Genomic DNA, 18852 nt, shown 5'->3' with positions numbered 1-18852 from the left:
ACTGAGCCCCTTGTCAGGCTCTGTGCTGACCGCATGGGGCCTCCTTGGGATTCTCTCTCCCTCTCTGACCCTCCTTTGCTTGCATGTGCACATGTGGTCTCTCTCTCAAAATAAATAAATAAACTTAAAAAAGAAAAATAGTTTTTCCATTACATTTCATTAAAGCCCAATTAGATAGTTATTATTTCCTCACAAATAACTAATAGGAAAACTGCCGGGTTTTTTTTTGTTGTTGTTGTTGTTTTTTTTAATGTTTATTTTTGAGAGTGAGAGTGTAAGCAGGGGAGGGGCAGAGACACAGGAAGACAGAGAATCCAAAATGGGCTCCAAGTTGTCAGGGCAAAGACTATGTGGGGCTTGAACCCACAAACCATGAGATCATGACCTGAGGCAATGTCTGATGCCCAATTGAGCCACCCACACACCCCGGAAAACTGCTGTTTTTAAAGCAGTTTTGGGGCGTCTGGGTGGCTCAGTTGGTTAAGTGTCCAAGTCTTGATTTCGGCTCAAGTCATGATCTCACAGGTTCAGGAGTTCAAGCCCCACATCCAGCTCCCGCTGAAAATGTGGAGCCTGCTTGGTATTCCCTCTCTCTCCCTCTCTCAGAATAAACAAACATGCACATGAAAACATTTGAATAGTTAAAACTAGTCATTTGCCTAATCTGAAAATATACAATCAATAGAATCACTTAAATTAGTAAAGCAGGAAAACACCCCATGTTTCCAAACAGTAATTTATTGTTTCATCACCATTTCATATGTAAGGAGAATAGCAACATCTACCCCTTACATAAATACACATATTTATATAATAGCAATAGTACCTGTTCTGTTTGAAGTTGCTCCCGAAGCACCCTTACTAATTCTTGGTTTTCTGGGTGAATGTTTTGATGGGCGTTTCTGTTAAATAAAATATAATAAGCTTTGAATACAAAATATTGCCAGATGAATCCGTTTTCTTTATGGGTCTAATTTTCAACCAAGAACTTCATAAACGTAAATGATGGCACACAACTGTACTCCAATTCCAGGACTGAACATTCCAGGCTACTCTGTGAGGCGTTCTAAGGTTACCGAATACAGCTGATTTCAGGTTCAGCTGGCAAATGATGAAATCCAGAGGCCTAGCACCTTGTAGATTTGATGTAACTGCAGGCTTACAAATCATCTGAAGAACGATTAACACGTTTATTTCTTCTGCAAAATTCCTTCAAAATAAACTATATAATTCTAGATATTATTATGCATTTGAACACTTTTGCATATCTAATTAGATCTTTCTCCCATAGAGCTTTTCACAGATCTTCATAGAGCTTTTATGAGGAAAGGGGGACAAAACAACAGAAAATAAAACTATGTCATACAGGAAAACCCAGACGTAACATACCACTTATACCTTAACATTAACAATTAAAAGGGAGATTCAAAGGCAAGAATTTAGTGGCTGATACACAAGGATGAGATAAGGTATGTGGGTATTGGAAATTGGAAGGGGTGGTTTAGGTTGGCAGGGTGGGGTTTAAGATTTCCATCTGAATCACAGCTTAATTCCATTTGGCTGTAACAGTTTCTTCTAAACTTAAACATTTTTTAACAGCAATATTTTAAGTCCACAAAATACCAGTGTTACTTTATATAAGAGCCTTTATTCCCTGGGTGAGCTAATACCCAACAGTGATAAAAACTCTAAATCAATAACTTAATGGGACATGGAAAACTTTTTAAAATACATCTTACAATTATTCAATTTTTAGTAAAAAATCCAAATTTTAGGAAAAAAGCTGGCAAAAAAGAACCATTAGTTTTGAAGAACATTAAAAAAGTCAAATTTCTTTTTTGTTTTAATTTTTTTAATGTTTATTTATTTTTGAGATAGAGAGACAGAGTGTAAGCAGGGGAGGGACAGAGAGAGAGGGAAACCCAGGATCCGAAGCAGGCTCCAGGCTCTGAGCTGTCAGCACAGGGCCCGATGCGGGCCCCACGAACCACGAGATCAGGACCTGAGCCGAAGTCGGACACTTAACCAACTGAGCCACCCAGGAGCCCCCAAAAAAGTCAAATTTCTAATCAGAAACTAAACATAAATGTAATAAAGCTACTTGAACTGTTTAAACATCTTAAATTCTGGTGGATTATTTATTTTAAATATTACCTTCTTATGACTGAATAACGATCTCTGTGGTGGAAACAATCTATCCGGAACAGCACAAGGAACCATCTCATTTAAGTATCAATAACTACCTACCTAAACAGCATTTCTCTGTTCTTTGACAGTGGAAAACCATTCCCTTCTCCTTGAAAGAAAGACAGTTACTACTTTTCAGAGTACACATATAAACCATGTAACTGGAAGGTCTTTCTTTTGGTTTCTTTCCATAAAAGAAAAGATACAAGATTGTAAAATCTAGTAGTAGAATGTTAGAAAAGTCAAAGTATAACCAAAGAACAAGATAAACAGCCTGAGATGTTGAACGCAGCCTGTAGTTTGGGCAATTAAATGGGATTAGCAACTGTGAGTCCAGAACCAAAAATCTAGAAAATAATGGGATAATTAAGACAGACTGAAAGTGAGATTAGAAAACCTCAAGATGTGATCACTTCAGCGATGAGAAAATGACAGCATTTGACACTAGGTCTAAAGATGCCGAGGAAAACAATGGCTCTAATACAGAAACAAAATATATCATTTACCAATGATTTATGGTCCTTTGTTATTCATGAAAGGAGAAACCAAAATTATCAAACCAGTTATGTGGCTCTGGAAAGAAGTCAGGAATCTCTGATAAGAGGAAATAAATGATATCCAAACTCTGGGTCAAGAAACAAAGTCTGAATCAAAGTTCACAAATGTGCAAGAGCAAATCTGTGGTTTATAGGTTAAACTGCTTACCAAACCCTTTGCACTGGTTTTTAGTATGTCAACTAATGGCAGCTATTCATAACAGCTTAAGAAGGGAGGACAAAAAGATTTAGAAAGAAATATAACTGTAATACACTGCTGAAGGAAATTAAAGAAGACATAAATAAATAGAAAGACATCTGTGTTCATAGACCAGAAGACTTAATATTTTTAAGATGTCAGTACTACCCAAAGTGACCTATTTACAGATTAAGTGCAATCCCTGTCACATCCCAACAGGATTCTTTGCAATATAGAAAAACCCAGATCTCAGGAAGATGGCAGAGTAGGAGGATCCTGAATTCACCTCCTATGGACACATCAAGGCAACAACTACATACAATACAATTCACTCTGGAACTGAAGACTGGCAGAACAGCTCCTCCGCAGCTAAAGATATAAAGAGAAGTCCACATCAAGAAGGGTAAGGGCAGAGATGTGGTCAAGAACCAAACCCTCTACACAGTATCCCACAAGTGGGAGGGATATCACAGGCATGAAGGTCAACTCTGAAAAGGGAGATAAAGCTTAACATTGGGCATCCCCAGCCTTGGGGAACTGCACTGCATTCGGCCTATGTAGCCAGATGCTTATGGGAGACAGTTCTGATACTCTCTTTCTACCTTGCTAACCTTGTTAGTCCTGCTCACCCCATCCCAGCATTCACCTGTGGAACTGCCCCACCCAATCATTCTACCCTGGCAGGCACCCTTTCAAAGTGGTTCCTGCCCTGGTGCACCCAGCAAGCAGTCCTGGTTAGAACTGGCATCTGCTCCAAAGCAATTCCTGCCCCAGAGAGGGAGGAGAGCCAGCCCCGCACACCAGCATGGCTGCAGCAGATGTGGCTAGGACGCTCAGCCGGTGGTGCAGGAACCAGCCCCACCCACCATAGCAGCAGCAACACACATGCCCAGGCACAAGCAGATAGCACCTGCAGCCTACAGAGAGGACACCATTGGAGCACCTGGTTCTAGTGATGGAGGTATGGGGGGTGGGATTGTGCTACTGGGCCCCAAAGCACACTTTCTACAGAAGGCCAATATCTTCAAGACTAGGAGACTTAGCTGACATACCTAATACATAGAAACAAACACAGAGAATCAGAAAAAATGAGAGACGGAAGATTATGTTCCAACCAAAAGAACAAAACCAAACTGGAGAAAAAAAGAATTAAACAAAACAGAGATTAAATAGTCTACACGATGAAGAGTTCAAAATAATGGTCATAAACATTTTCACTGTACTTGAGAGAAGACTAGATGAACTCAGTGAGAACATTACAAAGAGAAAACATAAAAAAAAGAACCAATCAAAGCTGAAAAAAATACAGTAAGTGCAATCAAAAATACACTAGAGGGAATCAACAACAGAAGAGAGGATACAGAAGAACAATTCAACGAATGGAACACAAGGTAGGGGAAAGCATCCAAGCTGAACAGAAAAAAAGGATTTTTTAAAAAATGAGGATAGGTTAAAGGATCTTTATGACAATATCAAGCATACTAATATTCACAATTATGGGGGGATCCAGAGGCAGAAGAAAAATAGAAAGGGGCAGAAAACTTACTTAAGAGATAATAGCTGAAAACTTCCCTAAACTGGGGAAAGAAACAGATATCCAGGTCTAGGAAGCACAGAGAATCCCCAAAAATATGAACCCATAGCAGTCCACACCAAGACACATAATTAAAATGCCAAAAATTGAAGATAAAGAGAGAATCATAGAAACAGCAAGAAAAAATAAAATAGTTATATACAAGGGAAACCCCATAAAGTTATCAGCTGGTTTTTCACAGAAACTTTGCAGGCCAAAAAAGGTCTGGTATGATATATTCAAACTCTAAAAAGAAAACGCCTATAACCAAGATTACTCTATTTGCCAGAGTTGTCATTCAGAATTGAAGGAGATATAAAGAGCTTCCCAGACAAACAAAAGTTAAAGGAGTTCATCACCACTAAACCAGCCTTATAAGAAATGTTAAATGAAACTTTAAGCAGGGGGAAAGAAAAAAGTCAAAACTATAAGTAACAACATTATGAAAGGAAAACATTTCACTGGTAAAAGCAAACATACAGTAAAGTTAGTAGATCGTTCATTTATAAAACTGCTATGAAGGTTAAAATACAAAAGTAGTAAAATCAATTATATCTACAAAAACTAGTTGAGATACGCACGCTCACACACGACAGGGGTGCCTGGCTGACTCAGTTGGTAGAGCATATGAATCTTGATCTAGGGTTGTGAGTTCAAGACCCACATTGGGTGTAGAGCTAACTCAAAAAAAAAAAAAAAAAAGATACACAAAATAGAAAGATGCAAAATATGACATCATATACATAAAACATGCAGGGAAGGAACAAACATGTATTGCTTTCAGAATATTTTCGATCTTAAACAACCTTCCACTTAATGTAGACTGCTATATATACATAGGATATTACATATGAACCTCATGGTAACCACAAACCCAAATCTGACAACAGACACACAAAAAATAAAGAGAAAGTAATACAAGTAAACACTAAAAAAAGTAATCAAATAACAAGGGAAGAGAGCAAAAGAAAAAGAAGGAAAAGAGAACAAAAACCAGAGAATAGCTGACAAAATGGCAATAACTTCATACCTATCAATACTCACTTTTTATTATTTTTTCATCATAGTAAGTACACTCTTTAATCCCTATCAGCTAATTCACCCTTCTCCCCACCAATCTCCCCTCTGATAACCATAAGTGTGTTCTCTATAGTTTTGTCTTTCTCACTCTTTTTTCCTTGCTCATTTGTTCTGTTTCTTAAATTCCATATATGAATGAGACCATATGGTATTTGTCTTTCTCCAACTTATTTCACTCAACATTACACTTTCTAGCTCTCTTCATATTGTTGCAAATGACAAGATTTCATTCTTTTTTATGGCTGAATAATATTCCACTACATTTGTATACCACATCTTTTTACCCATTCATCTATAGATGGACACTTGGTGGGGGCACCTGGGTGGCTCAGTCAGTTGAGCATCCGACTTTGGCTCAGGTCATGATCTCACAGCCTGTGAGTTCGAGCCCCGCGTCGGGCTCTGTGCTGACAGCTCAGAGCCTGGAGCCTGCTTTGGATTCTGTGTCTCCCTCTCTCTCTGCCCCTCCCCTGCTCATGCTCAGTCTCTCTATCAAAAATAAATAAACATTAAAAAAAATTATAGATGGACACTTGGCTGCTTCATAATTTGGCTATTGTAAATAATACTGCAAATAAACACAGGGGTATATGTATCCTGTTCATTAGTGTTTTTGTATTTTGGGGATAAATACCCAGTAGAGTGATTACTGAATCACAGAGTAGTTCTATTTTAAATTTTTTGAGGAACCTCCATACTGTTTCCCATAGTGGCTGCACCAGTTTGCATTCCCACCAACAGTGAACAAAGACCCTTTTTCTCCACATCCTTGCCAGAACTTGTTGTTTCCTATGTTTTTGATTTTAGCCATTCTGACTGGTGTGAGGTGATATCTCATTATAGCTTTGATTTGTATTTCCTTGATGATGAGTGATGTGGATCATCTTTTCATGTGCCTGTTGGTCTCTGGATGTCTTCTTTGGAGTAAATCTATTCATGTCTTCTGCCCATTTTGTAATTGGATTATTTGTTGTTGTTGTTTTTAATTTTTTAATGCTTATTTATTTTTGAGAGAAAGAGACAGAACGTGAGCAGGGGAGGGGCAGAGAGAGGGAGACACAGAATCTGAAAGAGGCTCCAGGATCTGAGGTGTCAGCACAGAGCCTGACGCAGGGCATGAACCCACGAACTGTGAGATCATGACCTGAGCTGAAGTCCGACACTCAACTGAGCCACCCAGGTGCCCCTATTTTTTTGGTATTGAGTTGTATAAGTTCTTTATATATTTTGGATACTAACCCCTTACTGGATATATCATTTGCAAATATCTTCTCCCATTCAATAGGTTGTCTTTTTGTTTTGTTGACTGTTTCCTTTGCTGTACAGAAGCTTTTTATTTTGAGGTAGTCCCAATAGTTTAGTTTTGCTTTTATTTCCCTTGCCTTAGGAGACATATTTAGAAAAATGTTACTACAGCTGTTGTAAGAGAGATAGCTTCCTGTGCTCTCTTCTAGAATTTTTATGGTTTCAGGTCTCACATTCAGTTCTTTAATCCATTTGGAGGAAACTCTCATAAACAAGCTAATGTTACACATACAGAAACTAGAAAAAGAATGAACAAAGTCAAAAATTAGTAGAAGGAGGGAAATAATAAAGATCAAAGTAGAAATAAATGAAATAGAGACTCAAAAAAAAAAATACATCAGTGAACCTAAAAGCTAGTTCTTTCAAAAGATAAACAAAATTAATAAATCTTAGCCAGACTCGTCAAGAAAAAAAGACAGAGAACTCAAATAAATAAAATTAGAAAGAGAAGTTACAACCAACATTACAGAAATACAAAAGACTGTAAAAGACTACTATAAAAAATTATATGCCAACTAAATTGACAACATAGAAGTGGATAAACTGCTTATAAATATACAATTTTCAGGGCACCTGGGTGGCTCAGTCGGTTAAGCGTCCGACTTCAGCTCAGGTCACGATCTCACAGTCCGTGAGTTCGAGCCCCGCGTCGGGCTCTGGGCTGATGGCTCAGAGCCTGGAGGCTGCTTCCGATTCTGTGTCTCCCTCTCTCTCTGCCCCTCCCCCATTCATGCTTTGTCTCTCTTTGTCTCAAAAATAAATAAACGTTAAAAAAAAATAAAATAAAAAATAAATACACAATTTTCCAAAACTGAATCAAGAAAAAAAGGAAAATCTGAACAAACCAATTAATAATAACAAAATTGAATCATAATCAAAAAACAACCAAGAACAAAAGTCCAGGACTAGAAGGTTTCACAGATGAATTCTACCAAACACTTAAAGAAGAGTTAATACTTATCTTTCTTGAACTACTTTAAAAATATAAAAGAGAAAGAAATGCTTCCAAATTTATTCTATGAGGCCATCATTATCCTGATACCAAAACTGAACACAGATACAATAAAAAAAAAGGGAGAGAAATTACAGACCAATACTCAACAAAATATTAGCAAACCATATTCAGCAATACATTAAATGGTTCATTCACCATGATCAAGTTGGATTTATTCCAGGAATACAAGGATAGTTCAATATCCATTACTCCATCAACATGATACACCACATTAACTAAATGAAGGATATAATTCATATGATCACCTCAATAAATGTAGAAAAACATTTGACAAAATTCAATATATATTCATGATAAAAACTTTCAATAAGGTGTGTTTAGAGGACACATACCTCAACATAATAAAGGACATAGATAAAAAACCCATAGTTAACATCATAGTGAATAGTTCAAAGTGGAAAGCTTTCCTTTAAGAGCAGGAACAAAACAAGGATGCCTATCCTTGCCACTTTTATTCAACACATTACTAAAGTCCTAGTCACAGCAATCAAAGAAGAAATGAAAGGCATCCAAATTGGTAAGGAAAAGGTAAAATGGTCACTATCTGCAGATGACATGATACTACATGTTGAAAACCCTAAAGACTCCACCAAAAATTATTAGAATAAGTGAATTCAGTAATGTTGCAGGATACCGAATATACAAAAATCTGTTCCATTTCTATATATTAATAAAGAAATAGCAGAGGGGCACCTGGGTGGCTTAGTTGATTGAGTGTCTGACTTTGGCTCAAGTCATGATCTCCTGGTTCATGAATTTGAGCTCCATATGAGGCTCGCTGCTGTCAGCACAGAGCCCATTTCAGAACCTCTGTCCCCTCTCTCTGCCCCTCCCCTGCTTGTGCCCACTCTCTCTCTCTCAAAAATAAATAAACATTAAAAAAAAAGTAGCAGAAAGAGAAATTAAGAAAACAATCCCATTCACAATTGTACTGAAAAGAATAAAACACCTAGGGATAAATTTAACAAAGGAGATTAAAGACCTGTACTTTGAAAACTATAAAATACCAATGAAATAAACTGAAGACAACACAAACAAATGAAAAGATATAACATGCTCATGGGCTCAAAGAATTCACATTGTTAAAATGTCCATACTACTAAAAGCAATTTACAGACTCAATGTAATCCCTATGAAAATACCAACAGCATTTTTCACAGAACTAGAACAAATAATGTCCATAATTTGTATGGAACCACAAAAGATCCTGAAGAGCCAAAGAAAGAAGAACAAAACTGGAGGTATCACAATCCCAGTTTTCAAGATATACTACATAGCTATAGGAATCAAAGCAGTATAGTACTGGCACAAAAGTAGACACATCAATAGAACAGAGAGCCCAGAAATTAACCCATGCTTATATGGTCAATTAATTTACAACAAAGGAAGCAAGAATATACAATGGGGGAAAAGGCAATCTCTTCATTAATGGTGTTGGGAAAACTGGACACCTGCATGCAAAAGAATGAAACTGGACCACTTTCATATACTATTATACACAATGGTAAATTCAAAATGGATTAAAGACCTAAAGTAGAGCATGAAACTATACAACTCCTAGGAGAAAACACAGGCAGTAAACTCTTGGGCATCAGCCTTAACAATATTTTTTCTGGTCCTCTCTCCTCAAGCAAGGGAAACAAAAGCAAAAATACACTATTGAGACTGAATCAAACTAAAAAGCTTTGGTACAGCAAAGGATACTATCCACAAAGCAATAAGGTGATATATTGAACAGGAGAAGACAATTGCAAATGATAATAGCCACCAAGGGGTTGATATCCAAAATATATAAGGAACTCATACAACTCAGCACCCAAAAAACCCCACAAATAATCCGATTAATAAATGGTAAGAGAACCTGAAAAGACGTTTCCCAAAGAATACATACAGATGGACAACAAACACATGAAAAGATGCTCAGTGTCACTAACCATCAGGGAAATACAAATTAAAACCACAATGAGATATTACCTTACACCTGTCACAATGGCTATTACCAAAAAAAAAACAAGAAATGGTAAGTGTTGGCCAGAATGTAGAGAAAAGCAAACCTTTGTGAACTATTGGTAGGAATGTAAATTGGTACCACTGTGGAAAACCAAGTGGCAATTCCTTAAAAAATTAAAAATAGAAATATCATACAATCTAGTAATTCTACTTCAGGGTATTTACCCAAAGAAAATGAAAACGCTAATTTGAAAAGATATATGCACCCCTATATTTACTGCAGCATTATTTACAATAGACAAGATATGGAAACAACCTAATTGTCCTCTGACAGATGAACTGATAAAGAAGATGTAATATATGTACACAATGTAATATTACTCAGCATAAGCAAGAATGAAATCTAAGGGCACCTGGGTGGCTCAATCGGTTGAGCGTCCAACTTCGGCTTAGGTCATGGTCTCACAGTTTGTGAATCTGAGCCTCACATCGGGCTCATTGCTGTCAATGTGAAGCCCACCTCAGATCCTCTATCCTCCTCTCTCTGCCCCTCCCCCACTTGTGCACGTGCTCTTTCAAAAATAAATAAACATGAAAAAAATATTTTAAAAGAATGAAATCTAGGGGAAGGAGGATGAAAGAATGAAATCTTGCCATTCATGACAACGTGGATGGACCTAGTTGGTATTATGCTAAATGAAGTAAGTCAGATAAAGACAAAAACGCCATATGATTTTATTTATATCTGGAATCTAAAAAACAAAACAAATGAGCAAACGAAAAAACAGAAGCAGACTCATAAATACAGAAAACAAATTGGTGGTTATAAGAGGGGACGGGGATGAGCAAAATAGGTGAAGGGGATTAAAAGGTACAAATGTCCAATTATAAAATAAATAAACCACAAGTGATTAAGTACAAAATAGGAAATACAGTGAATACTTTAATTTTTTATGTTGACAGATGGTAACTATACTCATTGTGGTAAGCATTTGGTAATGTTTATAATTACCTAATTACCATGTTATACACCTGAAACTAACATTGCATGTCAATTATACTGCAATTAAAAATAAAAATTGAGGGGCACCTAGGTGGCTTAGTTGGTTAAACATCTGACTCATGTTTTGGCTCAGGTAATGATCTCACTGTCCGTGAGTTTGAGCCCTGTATCGGGCTCTGTGCTGACACTGCGGAGCCTGCTTTGGATTCTGTCTCCCTCTCTCTGTGCTCCTCCCCCACTAGCTCTCTATCTCTCTCTCAAAATAAATAAAAAATAAACTTACAAAAAAAAAAATTTTAAAATAAAAATTGGAAAAAAAAAATCATCAACTCTAAAAAAAAAAAAAAAGAAAACTCCTAATGGGGCTCCTGGATGGCTCAGTCAGTTAAGTGACCAACTTCCACTCAGGTCATGATCTCGGGGTTAGTGAGTTCAAGCCCCACATTGGGCTCTGTGCTGACAGCTCAGAGCCTGAAGCCTGCTTCAGATTCTGTGTCTCCCTCTCTCTCTGCCCGTGTCCCGCTCCCACTCTGTCTCTCTCTTTCTCAAAAATAAATAAACAATAAAAAAAATTTTTTTAAATAAAAATTTGTATGTTATGTCAATGGATCCCAACTAGCCAAAACAATCTTGAAACAGAGTGAAGTTATAAGACACACACTTTCTGATTTCAAAACTTACTACAAAGCTATAGGAATCAAAATGGTATGGTACTGACATAAGGACAAACATATACTAATGGAATAAAACACAGAGTCCAGAAATAAACTCATATAAATGGTCAAACTATTTTTGGTAAGGATGCCAAGACCCTTCAGTGGGGTAAGGGTGGTCTTTTCAGCAAATGATACTAGGAAAACTGGATATCCACATGCAAAGAATGAAGATGGATCCTTACCTTCTACCATACACAAAAATTAACTCGAAATGAATCAAAGAGCTAAAACTGTAAAAATCTTAGAAGAAAACACAGGAGAAGATCTTTGTGACCTTAGATTTGTCAATAATTACTTAAATATGACACCAACAACACAGGCATCAAGAGAAAAAACAGAAAAATTGGGCTTTACCAAAGTAGTGCACCATAAAGAGAGTAAAGGGGTGCCTGGGTGGCTCAGTTGGCTGAGTGTCCGACCCTTAATTTTGGCTCAGGTCATGATCTCATGGTTCATGGGACTGAGCCCTGCATTGGGCTCTACGCACTGAGAGTGCGGACCCTGCTTGGGATTCTCTGTCTCCCTCTCTCTCTGCCCCACCCTCTGTTCCCACTCTCTCTCTCTCTCAAAATAAATAAACACTTTTTTAAAAAAAGAGAGAGGGACACCTGGGTGGCTCAGTTGGTTGAGCATCTGATTTTGGCCAGGCCATGATCTCAGGGCTCACGAGTTTGGGCGCTGCATCAGGCTTGCTGCTGTTAGCATAGGGCCCACTTCAGATCCTCTGTCACCCTCTCTCTCTGCCCTCACTTACTCTCTCTCTGAAAACTAAAAAAACACTTTAAAGAAGAGTAAAAAGGGGCACCTGGGTGGCTCAGTCGGTTGAGCATCCGACTTTAGCTCAGGCCATGATCTCACAGCTCCTGAGTTTGAGCCCCGTGTCAGGCTCTATGCTGACAGCTCAAAGCCTGGAGCCTGCTTCAGATTCTGTGTCTCCCTCTCTCTCTGCCCCTAACCCACTCACATTCTGCCTCTGTCTCTCTCAAAAATAAACATTAAAAAAAATTTTTTTAATAAAAATAAAAATAAAAAAGAGTAAGACAACACACAGAATAGAAGAAAACATCTGTAAATCATATAGTTGGTAAGTGATTAATGCCATAATATATTAAGAACTCTCACAACTTTTGTGTCAACTATACTTCGATAAAAAAAAAAACAACAACCAACTCTCAGAGGGCACCTGGTTAGCTCAGTTGAGACAGCATAAGACTTGATCTTGGGGTCTTGACTTCAAGCCCCACATTGTGGGGACAGTCTATTAAAAAAGACTCTCATTACTCGAAACAAAAAGCAAGCACCCAATTCAAAGATGAGAAAAGAATCTGAATAGACTTCTCTTCAAAGAAGATACACAAATAGCCAATAAGTAAATGAAATGACGATCAACATCATGAATGAAATGCCAAATCAAAGCTCCAATGAGATACTACTTCATACCCATTCGGATGACAATTATAAAAAAAAAAAATAGAAGGTATCAAGTGTTGGCACAGATATAGAGCAATCAGGGGCACCCGGGTGGCTAAGTCAGTTAGCATCTGACTTCAGCTCAGGTAACGATCTCATGGTTCGTGGGTTTGAGCCCCGTGTTGGGCTCTGCACTGACAGAGCTGAGCCTGCTTGGGATTCTCTCTCCCTCTCTCTCTCTGCCCCTCCCCAACTTGCTCTTTCTCTCTCTCTCAAAATAAATAGACTTAAAACAAAAAAAAAGAGAGAGAGAGATAGAGAAATCAGAACCATTGTGCACGGCTGGTGGGAATGTAAAATGGGCCAGCTAGTGTGAAAAACAGTTTCCTCAAAAAGTTGAAATAGAATTACCATATGATCCAGCAATTCCAATTAAAAGCACTTGACAGACCCAAATGTCTATCAAAAATAAATGGGTAAACAAAATGTGGTATATACATATGGTGGAATATTATTCAGGCATAAAAAGAAATGATATTCTGATACATGCTAGAATGTAGATGGACCTTGAAAGCATCATGCTAAGTGAAATAAGCCAGATACAACTGGGCAATTATTTTATGATTCCACTTTATGAGATTCCTAAAACTGGCTAATTCATTGAGATACAAGGTAGAATAGAGGTTACCAGGGCTTAGGAGGAGGAGGAATGGGCAGTTATTGTTTAATTGGCATAGTTTCCATTTAGGATGATAAGAAAGTTCTGGAAATAGATAGTGGTGATGGTCATGCAACATTGTGAATGTACTTAATGCCACTGAACTGTACACTTAAAGTGGTAAATTTTATGCTGTTTATTTTACCACAATACAAAAAAAATTATGACTCAAAACATCAAAGAAATTACAGAAAAGAGACAAAAGTTTCCTTTGAATTATAAACTACACATGCTACCCCTCTCCCAACTCATCACTAATTGATAACTGCAGTTGAAGTGACAGGATTACAAATGCCAAGTGAATTTGAATCTGAAGAGCTGGACAGAAACTTAAACTGACCTCCCACTCAATCAGATGACAGATTCAAGACAATGTCTAAATAATGGAGCACCTTACATAATTTGAAAAGTGACTCAGGCTGATCCAAAATCTATCATTTATCTTTACTTACTGGCCTTAGTTCTGTCCATGAAGCCACATGGAATAAATCTAATTCTTCTTCAATAAAACAAGCACTGATCAGGGCACTTTGGCGGCTCATTTGGTTAAGTGTCCCACTTTTGGTTTCAGCTCAGGTCAAGATCTCATGCTTTCATGAATTCGGGCCCCATCCCCTACTTGGGATTCTCTCTGCCCCCTCTCTCTCTGCCCCTCCCCCACTTGCACTGTCTTTCTCAAAATAAATAAAAAACTAAAAATAAAAAAAAAAACCACTGATCATTTTTAAAGACAACTTTTATGTCCAACAGTATTTTCCACTAAGCTAGATATCCCCAGTCCCTTCAAGCATTCTATATGGTTTCCACAGCTTTATCCATTCTGAAAACTTCCCCTGAAATGTTTACTGGTTTAAAATTATTCACCCCCCCAAACATAAAATTAAATTAAATTAAAATAAAATAATTCACCCAAGCTGTATATAAGCCAAATGTGACCTCTTCCTGGTTATTTTGATTACTGCAGCCTAATACTGTTAAGTTTTTGACATCTCCAACACACAATTTTATATATTAAATATAAAACTTTTAGTTTGGGCTTCATATCTTCCCAGTCTGTGGGGAAAACACTCTTATTATATAAGTAATAAATACCCATAGTAGGGAAATTAGAAAAAAAAATAAGAGGAAAAGTATTTTAAAATAAAATTAATTTTATCAAAAATAATTTTTAGACAGTATGGTTTACTTGACTTACGGTTTTGTGATGTCTTTTAAATTTTTTTGTTTTTAGAGAGAGCACAAGTGGAAGAGAGGGGCAAAGGGGGAAGGGGAGGGGAGAGACAGAGAAAGAGAGAGAGACAGAGAGAGAGAGAGAGACAGAGAGAGAGAGAGAGAGAGAGAGAATGAATCTTAACCAGCCTCCATGTTCAGTGCAGAGCCCACTGCAGGGCTTAATCCCTCGATCCTGGGATCACAACCTGAACTGAGATCAAGAGTTGGATGCTTAACCAACTGAGCCATCCAGGCATGCCATGATGTATCTTTCAATCAACAATTCTCACTCAACAATTTATCATGAATACTTCAACATGACAAAGTTCTATCTTCATCCCATTCTTAATAAAAAGCAGATACTTCATTTGTATCTGCCAAGTCATGACTCATTTTTAAACAGCTTTATTGAAATATAATTCACATACCATACCACACAATTTACCCATTTAAAATGTACAATTCAATGGTTTTTAGCATATTCACACATATATACAAACATCACTACAGTCGATTTTAGGACATTTCCATTACCTCAAAAAGAAACCCTGTACCCCTTAGCTATCATTCCTCATACCCCCATCTTTCACTCCAGTCCCAAGCAATCACTAATCTATTTCCAATCTCTACAGGTTTCTCTATTTTGGACATTCATATGAACACACTCATATATATGTGGCCTTTGTATCTAGCTTACTTCACTTACTATATGTTTTCAAATTTCGTCTATGATGTAGCATGTATCAGTATATTATTCTTTTTATAGCTGAAAAATATTCTATCGTATGTGTGTGCCACATGTGTTTATCCATTCATCCATTCAGGGACATTTGGTTTTTTTCCTACCTTTTGGCTATTACGAAGAATGCTTCCATGAACATTCTTATAGGAGTTTCTGTGTGCAAAAGTGCTTTCATTTCTCATGGATATATATACACTTAGGAGTGAAATTGCATATTTAATCATTTGAAGAAGTGATAGTTTTCCAAAGAGGTTGAATCATTTTTAGATTTCTACTATCAGTGTATGAGGGTTCCAATTTCTCCACATCCTCAACAATTGTTATTATCTGATTTTGTGATTCTAACCATCCTAGTGGGTGTGAAATTGTCTATCACTGTGATTTTGATTTCTCTGATAATTAACAATGTCAGGCATATGTTCATGTGCTTATTAGCCATTTGTATATCTGCTTTGAAGGAATGTGCATTCACATTCTTTGCCCATTTATTAATTGCATTATTTGCCTTTTTATTATTGAGTTGTAAGTTCCTTATATATTCTAGATCCATGTGACATATGGACATATGATTTGAAATGTTTTCTCCTGGGGTGACTGGGTGGCTCAGTTGGTTAAGCATCTGACTTCAGCTCAGGTCATGATCTCTCAGTTCATGAGTTCAAGCCCCGCATCAGCCTCTGTGCTGACAGCTCAGAGCTCAGAGCATGGAGCTTACTTTGGATTCTGTGTCTCCTGCTCTCTCTGCCCCCACCCCTGCTTACGCGCTCTCTCTCTCTCTCTCAAAAATAAATACGCATTAAAAAAAAATGTTTTCTCCTATTCTATGGGCTTTCCACTTTCTTGATTATGTCCTTTCAAGTACACAATTTGGTAACTTTGATGAAGTCCAGTTTATCTATTTTTTTCTTTTGTTGCCCATATTTTGTGTCATATCTAAGAATCTTGATGTTTAAGAACCTTTTCTATAATTTTTACAACAAACTCATTGATTTGTAATTTTTGAAATTAATCTTTTTTTCTATTTAATACTTTTCTCAAAAACTTTTTAATGTTCATTTATTTTCAAGAGAGAGACAGAGTATGAGCAGGAGAGGGGCAGAGACAGAGGGAGACACAGAATCCAAAGCAGACTCCAGGCTCTAAGCTGTCAGCACAGAGCCTGATGTGGGGCTCCAACTCACGAACCGCGAGATCATGACCTGAGCCGAAGTTGGACACTTAATCGACTGAGCCACCCAGGTGCCTCCGTACCTTTTTTTTTTTTTTTAATGTTTATGTATTTATCTTGAGAAAGAGAAAAAGAGAGCTTGCAAGCAGGGGTGGGGCAGAGAGAAAGAGAGAGAAAGAATCCCAAGCAGGCTCTGCATTTTAAGTGCAGAACCTGATGTAGGGCTCGATCCCAGGAATTGTGAGATCATGACCTGAGCCAAAATCAAGAGTCAGACACTTAACTGACTGAGCCACCCAGATGCACTTCTATTTTATACTTGTATACTTTTTTTCCATTTCTGTTTTCAATTTTATATATATATGTGTGTGTGTGTGTGTATATATACATGTATATATGTGTATATATATAACATATATATATATAATTTTATTTACCTTTGTGTGTTAACACTTAAATTTCTAGTTTATATCCTAGTATGTGTATTGGCATATAAACATCTGAGGCTTTTAAAGATTGTTCCTGATTCTATAGCAGTAACTTTAATCTTTTTTTTTTTTTTTTTAACATTTATTCATTTTTGAAAGACAGAGAGAACGAGTGAGGGAGGAGCAGAGAGAGAGACATAGAATCTGAAGCAGGCTTCAGGCTCTGAGCTGTCAGCACAGAGCCCAATGCCGGGCTCGAACTCACAAACTGCAAGATCATGACCTGAGCCAAAGATGGATGCCAAACCACCTGAGCCACCCAGGCACCCCTAATCTGTTTTTAAGTTTATTTATTTTTGAAAGAGAGAGAGAGAGCACGATTGCGGGGGCGGGGGTCGGGTGGGTGGGCAGAGAGACAGAGAGATCGACAGAGAGGGCTGTCAGCAGAGAGCTGGATGCAGGGCTTGAACTCACAAACCGTAAGATCATGACCTAAACTGAAATTAAGAGTCAGATGCTTAATTGACTGAGTCACCCAGGTGCCCCTAATCTTAATCTTAATTCCCTACATACTGTCCAACTTTTTTTTTTGCCTGTTTTTCCATTTGAAGACTGAAAATATTTTGCACTTATTGTCTGCATCACTTACAAACTGAGGGATTCAATTATGAAAATTATTATCTTAAACTGTGATACTTCCATATAAAATATTAATATTTTATTCAAAATATGGTGATAAGTTTAAATTTTATCTCATAAGACAGCTGAGGACAGGAAAAATATATAGTAGCATTTAGAGCCTAGTGGAAAATAAAATACCTTAGTAAATATATACAATCACTGAGCTCTATTACTCACTTTTTAAATGAAGTATTAAAAATTACTAGAAGCAGTCAGAAGGCAGTGGCCCTTGCAAATATATATTATTTCAACTCTTTTGTCCTTTAGTCTCACCTGAAAAGTGCATATACCAGGGTAGCAATCAAAGCGAAACTGACCACAACTGCCACAAGTACTTGGTCACTTACTCCTTCTATGACTGAATCATCATCCAGTTTCAAACTTTGAACCTCACTGTGATATTTGGCCATTCCAAGTCTAAAATATAAAGAAACAAGACGAAAGTTACGAATGACACAGTAAAAATGAAATATACTAATCAAAACAACATAAATATAACTGACTTCTAAGGTTTTTAAATTTTCAGAGTGCCCACTTAAGGGAGGTTGTTGCATTAACTACAACTCCAGTGAGGATTCTCCCTTTGAGTTCTGTAAAATTTGCCAGACACATTATTTTGAGGAAAAGAAAATTCTACTTCCTTTAAGGTAAACAATTACTCTAATTTGTCATCCATTTACAGTTTTTAAAAACAAATTAAAAAATACCGTTTCTTCTTCAAGCTCAGTTCCTTTAATCTTAAAGGAAAAAAAGACATTCCTCATGCTCAACAGCTCTTCTCATTCTTGAATACCAAATCAATTCTCCAAGTAAATCAGATCCCTCCTCTCCCTTACAGCACTAAATGTGTCCTGGAATGCACCATGTATAGATAAGGAAAGCAATATATTCTCTTCTTATGTAAATATTCTTATATTATCTAGCTTAGT

General features: G+C 37.2%; 1 protein-coding gene across 6 annotated transcripts in view; it reads right to left on the bottom strand.

Moving 5' to 3' along the window:
• RNF170 (ring finger protein 170) overlaps positions 1–18852 on the bottom strand; it is a 44027-nt gene that overhangs the window by 18824 nt on the left and 6351 nt on the right. For 4 of the 6 annotated variants that reach the window (XM_030312526.1, XM_030312523.1, XM_030312525.1 and 1 more), the window contains 2 exons: positions 18197–18340; positions 827–902 (listed from right to left, as the gene is read on the bottom strand). In XM_030312526.1, the coding sequence (XP_030168386.1) occupies positions 827–902; positions 18197–18333 (213 nt within the window). In that variant the 5' untranslated portion in view covers positions 18334–18340. The remainder of the gene's footprint in view (positions 1–826; positions 903–18196; positions 18341–18852) is intronic. The other 2 variants (XM_030312527.1, XM_030312528.1) reach the window with 2 other exon arrangements.

The sequence above is a fragment of the Lynx canadensis genome, chromosome B1 (genome assembly GCF_007474595.2).
Source record: "Lynx canadensis isolate LIC74 chromosome B1, mLynCan4.pri.v2, whole genome shotgun sequence".
NCBI classification, from domain to species: Eukaryota; Metazoa; Chordata; class Mammalia; order Carnivora; family Felidae; genus Lynx; species Lynx canadensis.
The sequence above is the reverse complement of the archived record's forward strand: the minus strand, read 5'-3'. Positions and strand labels throughout refer to the sequence as shown.